Source organism: Drosophila hydei, unplaced genomic scaffold, assembly GCF_003285905.1.
Source record: "Drosophila hydei strain 15085-1641.00,03,60 unplaced genomic scaffold, DhydRS2 tig00008125-arrow-arrow-pilon, whole genome shotgun sequence".
In the NCBI taxonomy this organism is placed as follows: Eukaryota; Metazoa; Arthropoda; class Insecta; order Diptera; family Drosophilidae; genus Drosophila; species Drosophila hydei.
Genome location: NW_022045835.1, coordinates 759,101 through 773,718, shown reverse-complemented (window position 1 = coordinate 773,718; position 14,618 = coordinate 759,101). Strand labels below are relative to the sequence as shown.

The window sequence follows — 14,618 nt, the reverse complement described above, 5'->3', positions numbered from 1 at the left end:
TTTTTGACAGCAAAATGAATTTCAATTTTTTTTGCGTTAAGCCGAGTAATTATTTTATGCCCTGTGGCCAAACAAAGCGCACCGGCTATGCCGGAGGAACTGCCATAGGAGCTGCCACAGCTCCGGCGCCTTGTCCTGCCACAATACATCAAGAGTTGAGGCAAAACGTTTCATGTTTATAAACGAGCTACAGCCATCCACACCCACACACCCACACATACATGCACACACACATATACACACCCACACACCCCCATTATTATTTATGCGTATGCATGGACTTATGCCCTCATCCACTGCTCCAACTTCCGCCCCCTCTTGTGCTTGCTAATTAAAATTCAGGCATTGGCATCGCTTTGCATAGCTACGTAATTTGCTTTGGCCAGGGCCAAACAGCATGAATATTTGAATGTGGCTGCCATTCATCGACAGTTTAGGCCAACTACGTGCAACTATGCCAGGTGGTTGGGGGTTGGTTTTCGGTGTGGTGCAGTGGTTGGGTCGGTTTTAGCTTCGTGGGCTAATGTCTTTGGATAATGTTTGGCTAAGGCGCTAGCAACAGACAGAGAGAGAGAGAGAGAGAGGGAGAGATAGGGGAAGAGAAATAGCACAGAACAAAGGCAAATACTTCCAATCGGGTGTAGCCGACTGCTTAATACTCGTTCACGAATGAAAAGCATATATATGTTTATGTATATATAATTTGTTTAAAAGTTCGAACTTTAAATAAAATCGATCTTTATTGTAGGCTTCTTTCTTTCTGATAATGTAGATTGATCTATAATGCATGTCGTCCTTGGAAGGAATTTGAGCTTTGAAATAGGACTTTAGAAGAGATTGATGCCTTGGGGAGATCAATTTCTTAAGAAATATTCTTTCACTAGAGCTTAAGGGAACTCGTTCGTTAGGCTCTTTTTGAGTTTTAAGTTTGACACTAAGCATAGACTAAACTATATCAACTCTCTAGTTTACAAAATCATTATACCCCATATTTGCTGTATCATGAACGAGCATTGTATGAAACAGGGTATTAAAACAACAACAACTCACCCTCACCCCCTGCTCCTCCTGAGCGTATTTCTTGATTTCACGCTCCAAATCAAGCTGTTGTTGTTGTTGGCCCAGAGAAATTGAGAAATTGAGAAATTTTTTTGTATTTCAGATGTTCAGATGTTGGCTTGCTCCAGAGGGCAAATGTATGCCACAGACAAAGCGGCGCCAGTTGAATGTCCATAAATGTTGTTAATATCAAATTCACACACATACAGATACACGCACACGCACACACACATAGAGAGCATAGCTAAAATATGCGCACGCTTTAGTTATGTAAGGCTCTTGGCAAACGGAACCACTTGAGCGGAGAACTTGGAACTAGTTAGCAAATGTTCGTAACTATGTATGAGGTGGCTTTAAATATATTAGATAAAGTCTAAGGATAACGCGCAGTTGAGGAAAGTCTTAGCAAGGGCTTTAATATGATATAAAGTAAGTAAAGTAACAAAAGTTGCGAATGCTTATGGAAATCGGTAGATAGTAGTTTACCAAAGTATGATATTAGGATAGGTTCAAGAAAAAAATACTATAAAAATACTAAAGAGCTAAAAATTCGTTCTTTTTTATATCAGTTTTATAAAATTTTATATTCTTGATATATTTTGTATTCAAAATATAAAATAATATAAAGGCAATGGAAATTTTTTAAATTTTTAAGTAATCAAATTATAGATAGTTAATACGTGATATATGAATGAATAGATACAGACTAGAAACATGAGAAATGCGATAACAGTAGACTACAGATACATATACCACTTTCATCATAATATATATATAATCTATATGTTCTTGTACATATTCATATACATATTTATATAGATACTCATATTCATATTCATATTCATACGTATGCTCATACCCATACTAATAGTCTTGCTTATACTGATACTCATACTCATAATTATATTTTTATTTATCTTTTGTTATATCAAATATATAGTTTCCATAGTTTCTAGATAGTCTAGTTTAAAGCGTCTCCTTCAAATCAATTTGCTTGCTCGTTGGATAAACGAGGCAAAGTTTCTCGTTTGCTTATCCCCGTTTACTTGGCTCACTTTTTGTTTATTAAGTACTCGCAACACTTGATGCATATTCAAACAGCGCATTAAAGTTGTGACAGCCTTGGCTAAGAGTTGTGCATCAAACTTTTTGTACTAGATAAAAACTATTAATTAAAGTTGACACAGGTTTTTTCACTTTTTTGTGTTAGGCTGAAAAGACTGAACATGTGCATATGGCAAATGCAATTGGAATCGAGACAACAGCAGCAACAACAACATCAAAAGCAAAAACTGACCTCGACCCAGCTAACAGCGCTGATTGCTCGCTTTTGCCGCTGTTGCACGCGTCGTATACGCAACGTCAACTTTTTTAATTGCTCGCCCACTCGTTCGACATCAAAACCAAAAAAAAAGCCAAACACCCAGAAAAACTGTGGTGCAATTTTTTAGGATTTTCCTAGTTTTCTATGTTTTTTCTTTCCTGTGTTGGGCCTTTGCAATCGAAATAATCTGTTTATCTTTGGCAACGTTTTTAGCTAGATTAAACAAATCGTATAGAATCGCAGAAGAACATAGGGTATATGAATTGAAAAGGCAAGAATTTTGTTATGTTTTATGTCTTATAAAATAATAAAATAATAATACTAAGATCGATAACTTTCCTCTTTAATAAACGATTGTTTGGCTTATAAGTGTCAGGCTTAAAAGGGCTAAGATAAGTAACTGTTAAGTATTTGGTGTTGCTTCTCTGAACTAATTATACATGATCAATATAAATATTGATTAAAGATTGAATGAGAATGAATTTTTATGCTTCTCAGAGTTAATTTGATGTATTGATATTATTGATAAATACTTTTTCTACAACAATCGATAAATATCTATATTGAGAACTTTATTTTATCTTATACAGTGTTAACTAGCAGCATACATTGCATTCTACCAAGCTCATGGAATGCATAATAATATTAATAACAGCATTTCTTATCACCAAATCGATAACTATCGATAGGCAGCTTCAGACATTTTGCTAACTGCTTTATTTGCCAACTACTGGATAACTTCTAGTCGAGCACTCCAGTACTTTCCTGTTGCCTGTTCATTGTTGTTTTGAACTGAGGACTTTTAATTACAACTGTCTCTGGTTAGTTCGCTCGTTTTTGGTGTTGGTAAAAAAACCAAACCGGAGACAAATTCATTTCGAGCAACGTCAAATGCCGCCCCAAGGCGTGGCCGACTTTCAATAGCGTTTCGTTATTGTATTTTATTTTCGCAAAAAGAAAATATATATGTGCATATATAGGGATAGATAGATGTATATATATACATATATATATATAATTGAAATAGTTTGAATGGAAGCATTCAAGCTTCCAGTTGATGCGTGAATAAAATGTGAATAAATTGCCAAGTGGGCAGCTAGCCAAGAGCAATGGAATTGGTTCGAATGTGGAGCTGACTTAAATAAGTAGCATATCATATGGCATCAAGGTTATATATATATATTTGTGTGTATGTGTGTGTGTGTGTGTGTGCGTGCTGTGCAGTCTTTTTATACGGTCCGACGCTTTTGTTGACATGCCCCGGACTATGGCTAGCCTTTATACACGAAGTAGGACGAACAAGCCGAAGTGAGGTAAATGAGAGAGTGTCTGCCTTTTAATACATGGCATTATGTATACGCATGTTATCTATGGCCAGGCATGCGAGTAATTATAGAGTGTGTGCGTGTGTGTGTGTGAGTATAATAAGCAGCTGCCCCGTTTGGTACGTCCTTGGGGACAGATGAGTCAGAAATTGTTGTCAAACTGGTTAGGGCAAATTTTCAGTTAGATTTCCCATGAGAGGCACGACACATCTATCCTGAATGGGGGCTAGACAACTGGCCTCCTTGCACGGTTTGAGCTCCTTTTTTATGTATACCCTATATATCACATTTTATGGGGTCTTTATATAAATCACCCAGTTTGCAATTTTGTATGCACTGCGTGATGCAGTCGAGTGATTTAAAGTTTTATTCTCACAGTTTGGGGTATTTTTATGCCCTGTATGTGCATTAAAATACAAGTACAGCTCAAGTTTTGTCTGGTACTTCTGTTAAATATCTAACTATAGGGTGTTACTAGTCGAGTATTCTTCATTTCTATGCCTGGCTTATAAGAGCAAGAGATATGTAATAGAAGATTTAAGAAGCTGCACAATGCTTGCCAGCTCTGAGCGCTAAAGGGTATCTACTAGTAAATATATATCTCTTAATAGCTACGACATTAAAGATTCTAGGTTAAACATTTACGCTTCCTACAAACTTATAGCGTATCCATTAGTCGAGTTTTTAGGGTGTCAATAAGTGTGAAATATGATGCAAATCGAATGCATTTTGCTTGTTGCATAACTGTGCTAGCAATAAAGTGCCATAAAAACAGGGTCAACGGGTGGGGATACATGGAAGAAATAGAGAAACTTATGGGCGACATAATGCCGGGGGTATTGCCAAAAACAATGGCAACTGTCTGTGAGATGTACGAATATTGTATGCAACAAATTGAATTTTATTGCTTGCCCCACATTAAGTTGCGAAAGATACAGTGAGAGAGAGGGAGAAAGAGGGGAAAAGGGAATTATCAGATACAAAAGACATTGCAACTGATGAAATGACTAACAATAAGTGAGTGTAAGCATAAGTGTCTGTGTGTGTGTGTGTGTGTGAGTGTATTAAAGAACGTTTATATCTGACTCATTTGCAATACGTACAGTGTTTTATCTCTTTGGCATGGGACCGAAGTGAAAAACGTTTCAAATTAATTAAACAACAACAAGAAACTAGCTAGCAAAAACATGTCAAACGATAGAGAGAGAGAGAGAGAGATAGAAAAGTAGAGAATGTGTGTGTGCGTGTGTTGGTGTGTGTATATTTTGGCATGTCAATAAAAAACTCGTAAACAAAATACTACAAACAAACTGCAATGCTAAGAGTTTTAATATTTAAGATTTAAGTTCACGTTAAATTTGTTTTAACTGGCAGTTAAGTTTAAAAGCAAAAAAAAAACGAAGCAAAAATTTGTTTTTTGTTTTTTATTTTTCGATCAATGCTAGGCACTACATTATAGAGCATATATGCGTGTGTTTGTGTGTGTGTTTAGTATTATTTTGGTACTTAGTAAATGTAACAGTTAAACGAAAATTAAAGCAGTTGCAGTCGCAAAAGTTCGGAAAAAATTATAAATGAATTAAAATTGATTTAAAGAAATTGCTATTTTTTTTTTGTATATTCTTTTGTTGTTGTGGTATTTAACGTTGGTATTTTTCTGTTTTTTTTCGAAATCATTGTCACTAGAGCATTTTGTTTGCCGCAAAACGAAAGTTAGAGTTGTTTTTTCTTTTTCTTTTTCTTTTTTTTTGTGTTTTGAGTTAGGCCTGGTATTTTTTATTTTAGGCTGACTCAAGATAAGTGTGTGTGGGGTTTTGTGGTTGGGGGTTAGAGAGGGGTTTTGTCGGAGGACTTACCTGTTTTTGTGCCATCGCCTGCATTTGCTGAAACATTTGCCGTTCCTCCTCTTTGCCTGCATGTGAACGCATATACCCTCAATTAGAGAGAGAGACAGGGAGAGTGAGTTCGACTTACCCATGCCCTTGGCTTGCAGCATTTCCAACAACTTTTTGATGCTCTCATCGCGTGCAATTAGCGTTTGCTTCTGTGTCTCTACTCGACACTCGAGATCTTTGATGGTCTCCCTCAAGATGCTAATCTCACGCTGTAGATGATCGTTCTCCGCGTAGATGGCCTCCATTTGCTGTTGCATCTCTAGATTGGGTTGACGCATTCGCAGACGCAACTCTTCCTCCAGCTGGCGCACGAGCATCGCTTGTTTCTACATACACAATTGGAGCTCGTTATAGCTGGTATCTACTGTGGCTGTCCAGTGCTCCTTTGCCTTACCTGATTCTCTGTGCTAAGGAGCTTTAGCTGATCATTGATCATACTGTACTTGGCACTCTCCTCTTTGCGCAGCGCTCGCTCTTTCTTCAACTCCGGCGACCAAAAGGTTTTGATGCTGTGCATCGAGCTGCCCAATTTCTGATTCGTCAGCTCCAGTTCACGTTTCAAATTCCCTAGCTCACGCTGCAAATCCGTATTCTGATGCTGCAAGTCACCTAAATAGGCACGATCCGATGTTGGCATGCCCGTATTATAGCCTATTTATAGATTAGGGGTAGTATGTAAAGTTGGTTAAAATTGAAGACAGTATTGTCAGCACAGCTACTTTGGAGCTATTTAAATGTTATTGAATTTTATTCCAGTTATTATAAAATTCTATTAATTTTTTAAGTTCTTAATCATGTATGTAAATATTAAATTTCAATTGGAAATTTAGTCTCAAAAGTTATAAATACTATATATTTTTTATTTATTATATAGTTTTATTATTTGTATTTAAATCACATTTTTAATACCAAATTTTCATTCCTTTTCAGGCGTGAAAAGCATTAAATCTGGTAAGCTTTGTCATTTATATATTTTGTGTTTCTAATTCTAGTTTCTTATTGTTTGAATTTAAAGCCAATTTAAAATGAACATTTAAATTTACTTATTTTTTTTATACAAATGACATAGTCTACTAACTCAAAAATTGCTTCCTACTATGTCCAATAGCACTAACTAACAGAAAAGTTATCTTCTAACAAGAGTCGATTTATATTTAACCGTAAAGTGAAATTTGCGCAAGTTTCCCAATTGAAAACTTCTATCTCATGTGCCATTAAAGAAACTTTTAAATTTTTGAAAAGAGTTTTTTCTTCTAAATTAAATTTACTACGCGTAAACTCTTAAGTTTACTTTGCCCCTTTGAGAACGAATGTAAAGAAAGTTTTAGTCATATTCTAGACTTTTTAGTTTCGATAGACTTACCTCCTAGCGCACTGGGACTTTGTCGCGCCGAGCGGCCATAGAGTTCGTCCTCCAGGTACAGGCCCCTTTCCAAGGATCTGTCCCTGGAGCGATCACGCGGCTCTCGTATAGGTATAAATTCACGATCATGCGGATCCACAAGTCCACCACGATCGAGCGACTGATAGCGGGTTCCTAAAGTTAATGCATAGATAATCAATTAATATGGGCGATAACTAGGCGTTGATTTGGTGATGTTTGCTAGCTCGACTTTGGTTATTACTTGGATAGTCCATGGCATGTGACATCGGTGGTCTGCTGGCGCTGCGGCTGCGATGATGTCCCGCTCCAGCGGGACTTGTTGGCTCATCCATGTCGCGGTAGTATGGACTGCCCATTGCTGAAATTCACATAGAATTCATGACGATGATCAAATGAGGATGAGGTTTTGGGTTCGTTTTCGGTTTGTTTCTCTTTTCATTTTTTGTGGTTTGAATGAGAATAGAAATGATAAGCAAAATCATAAATGAACTGGTTCACATGTTAAACCAAAGAGCTTGAACTAGTTTTTCTTTTATTCAATTTTTTGTTTTTGGGTGAAAACTAGTGCAGTGAAAGATTTCTGTTGTTGTTTTTTTCTTTTGACTTTTACATCTTCTTATTGCACTAAATCTAACGTTTGTGTCGCTCATACTGAATTATGCAGTTACTAAAGATGTAGAAAAAGTACGGGTTAGTAGTAAAGGAACGCAAGAAACTAAAAATGCTTAAAGCTGCAACGAAAAATTTGTTTTTGTCGTGTTTTGCACAGCCCGTGGCTAAGCTCCTCCCTCATATTGCCATATAAAATGGCTCATAAAGTAGCTACTTTGTGGACTATTCTCCGTTTCTCTTACCAACTGTTACCTGCTACATTTAGCCACGTTGTGTGATTTGTGCAGCGCATAAACTAAACTTTTTCGCCAACCACACGAGCTGCACATTCTGCACGTAACCAAGCCAAGCTAAGCCACACGAAAACTTAATTTGTGGCTCTTTTGTTGCTGTGCAGTGTCCTTGCGCTTGAGTGTTGAGGTTTCAGCTTTTTAGCTATTTGATAGCTAACTATTTAGCATATATTATATGCGTATAATTATGAATTCTTCAATGCATATAGAACTCAACTTTGATTGACATAGTTGTAAACTCAAATTGAAATTTTTTGTTGGCTTTTTTAGCATTTAGCGGTTTTATAGCTAAAGTCAAATATTTATTGGGAAAAATGTTGACTTGTATTGCAGCGTTATCTGCTGCAAATGATTTTTTCGAGCTGTAGGTATTTAGTAGTTAATAGTTAATAGTCAAAAACTCTAGTAAATTGCGAAATATAAGAATACTGCAGCCAGATAAGCCTTAAATATTAATACATTATTATTAAATACGATTAATGTAAAATTGTTATTAATAGAAATCTTTTACCTAACATGACCCAACAATATATCTTTATATATATTTATGCATTCTATAATTTATTATAACAATTCCATATCTCCTATAGGCCACCAACTGCTATAATTCGTAGCTGCCAGCTCTTTAGCTTGACATTATTAAGTAATAAATTCTAAAATAAAAACTATTTATAGTGAGTTGCCCACAGCTCGAGGTGCGGAGGCCAATAATGGCCATCAATTTAAGCCAAGCTAAAACGCTAATTAGCAACTTTTATATTATTTAAGCATGTGTGAAAAATGATGGTCAATTAAGCAGTTTTCTATTAAATAAAGTGAATAAAAACTATAGAAAAACTTTGCTTGTTGAAAAGTTGGACAGCGATGAGACGGAGGTTTACAAAGTGAATGTTGCGCTGACCATAAATTGAAGCTGGTTGGAGAACTTTTCTCTGCCGTCAAGGTTTTTTGTAACACTCGTTCAGCGAGCTGCAGAGAGAGTATATCCGGTTTGCGTCTCTACGAATTTGACAAGCTTTAGCCAGGTACTGCTAGTTGGTCTTGACTTGCCTGTTGACCACTTAGAGCTTGTTTAACTATGGCTTTTATTGTTCTTCCGCGATAATCTCTGTTTTTATAGATCAAAGATTATACTGTAGATCGTAGCATTGAATTAGAATCTATATTATATAGTCTGCTCAGATTCATATATTCATAAATTTTTTTAAGTGTATCTGTTATTCGAATCATGAACAAGTATTACGCAGTCGTAGCAAAGTTCGTAATTTTTATTACATTTATGTAAACTCGCACGACGTGGGTAAGCAAATGCGCTAAACTGTTTGCTAGCTAATCATAATGCTAAGTTAGTTAAAGACTTTGTGAGCTGTCATGTTGGGAATGTGAACATGTCGTGGAAAATAAAGTGAATTTGCTTGCTAACCATAATTGTAATCCAGTTTGAGGCTTTGATTTAGTGTAACGCTTCAGCAGGAATTAAAAATTTGATTTGTGGCTGATGCTGATGCTGATGCTGGTGGGCAACGTGGTGCGATGCAGAAGGGTGTCGGGGCAGCTAATGCCAACTGCTGGCCATGTTTTTGCTAGAGTTGCCAGGTCAATGCAATTTACAAGTCAGCTGAATCTGCAGCTCGAGTTAATTTAATAAAAAAATTGATTTCGTTTGAGTTTTTTTTTTCATTTTTGCAAAGTTCAGTATGCAAATGCGTTTACATTTAATGCAATTCCATTTCAATTCATCGTGTGTGTGTGTGTGAGTGTTAGATGTGTGTGTTGTGTAGTTGTTGGTTGTTAAGGTAAGAAATAATTTGAAATGTTTACAGAATTTCAATTTGTTGTTTTGCAGATGCGTTAAGCGAAAACGTAAAATCAAAATGTAACATGCGCATGCGTGTGATGTTAACGACAGAAATTATAGATTTTAGTATACAATTTTTGTTGATTAGTATTTGTTGTATTTAAGAACTACAAGTAGAAGAAGAAGAGCACAAACTAAAAAGCATTTCATGATATTCTTTACAAATGACAATTTCGATAAATATGCTTGAGCCAATTCATTTTTTCTGTTAAGCTGCATAAAAACGAAATTTTTATTACTATTACTAACAAATTTGTAGTATTTTTATATAAGCTATTTATTAAATTAAAGTATATATAATTTTATATTTGTTTATATGTATATAATATTATTTTAAATATTTTTTATATTTGTTTTTGTATTTACTCAGTTCCTAAAATGTATTTGTTTTATAATTTATATATGTTTTTTACATTTTTATATTTTAGAAAGTTATCTATTTTGAAAATATATTTTATTTATTCGGTACTTATATTTGTGATATTTATATATATATTTAATTTGTATATATTATATTTATATTTTTGAAATTTCAATATAATTTTTGTATTTAATTTCTTTTTTTTATATATATATTGAATTTTTTATATTTATTAATGTTTATCAATTCGTTTTTATGCAGACAAGAAATTTTTGTGTTGTAGATAAATTTTGAATAAGTTTTAAAAGCCAATTGAAGTTATATTAAAAAATAAAATAAATTTTCGAGTTGCACTAGCTTTCTCTTTCTCTTTCTTTTTCTGGCACAAACGTGAGCAGCTGTGTTGTTGTTGTTGTACTTGGTTTTTTTGTATCTTTCAGATAGACAAATTGATTTTTAGCTTTGGGGTGCTTGGCTACGTTTGTGCTTAGTCTTTGCCACTAATTTTAAGCAAACTATAATAGATATTTTTGGTTTTTTGTTTTGTTTATTTGTTTGTTCACCTAGTGGACTTCCGCGTGCGCCGTAATCCCTTGATGGTGATCGATCGACCGTTGGCAATTCCTGCAGTCGACGCACGCGACCCGGACTGCGAACACCAGAGCTATTCACTGGATTATAATCGTCGCGTGACATAATCCGCGGCTGATCCGCGGCATGCACCCACGCAGTTGTTGTTGTTGTTGTTGTTGCTATTGTTGTTGTTATTGTTGTAGCTGTCCTGTTGTCCTGTTAAATGCTTCGTTTGATTGGTTTTATTTGTTTTTCGTTTGATATGCACGTTTTGATTGGCTTTTTGTTCGTTTTATTTTGTTTTATTTTTGGTTCTATGTTAAATTCTTTCAATTGGCTGCATCTGCAAGTGTAAGAAGTGGAAGAGAACAAACATGGTACAAAATAAAGATAGAACAGAGAGAGAGCATACACACACACACACACACACATAAACATATCATATTGAGCATACGCCTCCTCGGGTCATACATATATTACGCATACGCCTCATCTTGCGTTTGTAAACTTTAAGCATTTAGCATTTAGCGTGATTCTTTTTGCATTTAAATTAGACTACATCAACTAGCATATCCTTAACCTTTTTACCTAAATCTCAGCCTCTCTGAGCGAAGAGTGAGGAGAAGAAAAATGTTGAGTGGCTTTTGCATTATGGCAGCTCCTGTTTGCTTTCTATGCAAATTTCCTTTTTTGTTTTCTATTTAGACAAAAACAAATTGCATGCAAATTGCCACTCGACCAAGTCTCTGCCAAGAGGAGTCGCACTCAGCTGTATGTGCACACACCTGCACCCAGCTAGAGCTTCATATGAATGACAACGAGGGTGACTTTACTAAAGGATATTTAGCTTTTGGTATTCAATGAACCAAGATTTTTGTATTTAGCAGTGATACACTCTTTTCTTATAGACTCTGGTGATCTTATATAGATTATATAAGTATATTCATGGGGCAACTATAGTCAAAATCAACAAAGAACCTTTGGCATACTAAAGTTATGTATAAAGAGATGCTTTGGATTAATTTGAGGTGGATTAGATTAGATGCATAAATGCATCAAAACTTTTGATTTATAGGAAATTTAGAATTTTAATTATTATAAATTAATATAAAGAAACAAGAACGTTCAGACTGGCAAACGTATTCCTTTAACTTTAGATGATATATATTCAGTAAATCCACTTTTCATTCATCTTTTAGCTCTTCTTTTATGTTCTATGCTCTCCTTGATGTTCAAATATTAATAGCATAAATAATATTATTAAATAGAGAAATGAACTTAATATATTTCCTCAAAAATATCTATATTAATAAGACGCTGAATCAGTGGCATTTGATCTTGCTTCTAAACCCATGTTCAGACAGCGAATGGCCAAATTCAAGAACTTATTATAAAAAGTATTAGATACATTAGCTACTCCTCTTAGAGTCATTATCACGCCAAAGTATTCTTAAGTATATATAGCATTCTGTATATATAGACCTCTATTCATAACCCTCAGCATAACACTAGGTGGTTAAGCACTCTTGATAAAACTAGAGATATATTGGTAAAGAAATGAATTTAGTATTTTTAATTATTTATAAAAACGTTTTAAGCAGCCCTCGTTAGCCACAAGATAGTCGCCATTGCATTGAAGGTAGAAGACAAGTTGCACGTTTTTGCCAGGCTCAAATGCGGAAGGGCTCAGAAATGAAGTGCAGACGCGCACAGGCAGCGCCGCTTTATGAATGGGCTAAAGCAATGGCTTAAAAGGAAACCAGTGGAAGGAGGGAGGATTGAAGGGTTGTTGGGTTGCAATGGCGACAGCGGCTAAATAAAAGCTAAACGAATCAGCAGACCGGAAGACCATTCAAATGTTTACTTGCATGCCTGAGCAAATGCAGCAAAAGTGTTTTTGTGTATGTGTGCGTGTGTGTGTCGCCTGAGTGCCCATTTACGTGACAGCAGCAACAACAACGTGCCACATGCCACATGCCACATGGCACACAGAAGCAGCTATCAAGATGAGGTCATAGCTGTAGCTGGACCTCGTCTTCGATTACACATCTGCTCAGCCTGGCTCAGCACTTTGCTAAGCAAACAAAGCGCACAACTGTAGCTATCTATATCTATATCTGTTTACCCATATCTGTATCTATATCAATATCTATCTGCAACTGCATTTGCATCTGTTTAGCTATGCAGCTCTTTAGATGCTTTTTGCTGCCTACTTTCAGGCGCTCGCATTTTTTCTTTCCCACTTCCGGCTTGCATTTGCTGGCGAATTCGTGTGCAATTGTTTGCGGCTATTACAGTCGACACTAGCTAGGTGTTATCAGCAGGCAGAGCTTGCGAGTTATCGCTGCGTGTGGCATGCAGCCCCGTCCCCCCTCTCGCCAGTTGCCCCTTCACATAAACATGTGGAAACTGTGTGTGGGCTCGCAGCTTGCAGCTTCGTCTTAGCTTATTCACCACACTCGCTTGCGCAGCTGCGGCGCTCAGCAAGAGACGCGAGCACACACACACACGTCACACACACACATACACACATACACGCTACGCACGCACACATGTGACGATTCAACAATAGCGTCATCGTAAAGCATTTGCCGCATTTGGCGGCGTTTCTTTAGCTTTCTTACATTTGGTTTCTTTTCGTTTTTTTTTTTTTGTGGTCTATGCTGCGAGACATACACACAGGCATACACACACGCACGCACACACACGCAGCCACATAAAATAAGGTTAAAATTTGAAATCAATAAAAATTATTCCACCCGTCTAAAATTAGAACAGAAAGCCTAAGACAAAAGGCAAGCAGCAAATGACGATATGACGACTTGTAACTAAAACCAAAGCAATGCCAAGCAACCCTACACACACACACACACAAATACACCTAACCCATAAACCCTCGCTTAAGCATTAAAACAAACACACAGCCTTGCAAGTAGGCGTGGCTGTAGGCAATCTCTATATGTATAAAAAAAGGCGAAATACATTATTATATATGCGCTGTCAATTCGCTGTCTGCGTGTCTATATATATATATATGTGTGTGTGTGTCTATACTCGCATGACAATTCATATGCCACTGCAGGCATTTTTGTAACCTAGGGCAGTACGAGTTTTTGGGGGCAAAGTACTTGAAAATTGCTTTTCGTGTGAAATAAAAATAAATAAAAAAATCAAATTAAAATCGAAATAAATTGAAAAAGAGGAAAAACTTTGACAGCTAGTCTAAATATGAGCCTAGGCATATTGTCACATATATATACACATATATATATATATATGTCGGTCTATAGAGAAAATAAATACAGTTTACGGGGCGTATGCGTAATTAAACTAAGAACTACTTAAGTCTAAGAGCGAATAGCTTAAAACTAAGCACAACAAACACTAGAAAACTATGAAAAGTAGGTAAATTTATGTTAAAAATAAGTTCAATATACATAATACACAGACATACGAGACATACGAAATATATACGAGATATACGAGAGTTATACACAGGCAGAAATTAGTTAGCTGATCTTAGGGAACTTTTATTGTTTTATGTTTACTCAAGACAATCGCAGAAAATCAATAGAGCTTACAATGCATACGTGTGTGTGTGTGCGTGTGTCTGTCTGTGTATGTGTATTGACTTGATCGAAAGTTTCTCATATATATAAATATAGATATATATTTGCTATAGCTGCTTACCCGCTTTGCTTAGACGATGAATTTTGAATGCTTTGAAGGTTCCACGCGGCGTATGAAATTTATTTTATGTATATATTTGATTTATGAATATATATATGCTGCAGCTCCAGCTTTAGCTCTAGTTCCAGTTCCAGCTTCAGCTCCAGTTCCAGATCCAGCTTCAATTTTAGCCCTTAGCTCAACAATTTGTTTCTACTATCAAATTTATGTTTAACACACACATACATTGCCTATGTGTGTGTGT

The 14,618-nt window shown here is 35.9% G+C and overlaps 1 protein-coding gene across 6 annotated transcripts in view; it reads right to left on the bottom strand.

The window, feature by feature from the left end:
- The window catches only part of LOC111604618 (plectin), a 44,328-nt gene extending 29,864 nt beyond the window's left edge, over positions 1 to 14,464 (bottom strand). For 4 of the 6 annotated variants that reach the window (XM_030225227.1, XM_030225231.1, XM_030225229.1 and 1 more), the window contains exons 1-6: positions 9,316 to 9,514; positions 7,229 to 7,345; positions 6,967 to 7,140; positions 5,998 to 6,254; positions 5,683 to 5,929; positions 5,565 to 5,620 (exon numbers count right to left, since the gene is read on the bottom strand). In XM_030225227.1, the coding sequence (XP_030081087.1) occupies positions 5,565 to 5,620; positions 5,683 to 5,929; positions 5,998 to 6,254; positions 6,967 to 7,140; positions 7,229 to 7,343 (849 nt within the window). In that variant the 5' untranslated portion in view covers positions 7,344 to 7,345; positions 9,316 to 9,514. Of the gene's footprint in view, positions 1 to 1,050; positions 1,105 to 5,564; positions 5,621 to 5,682; positions 5,930 to 5,997; positions 6,255 to 6,966; positions 7,141 to 7,228; positions 7,346 to 9,315; positions 9,515 to 10,674; positions 11,028 to 14,374 lie in introns of those variants that run through there. The other 2 variants (XM_030225233.1, XM_030225228.1) reach the window with 2 other exon arrangements.
- Between the last annotated feature and the right edge of the window lie 154 nt (positions 14,465 to 14,618).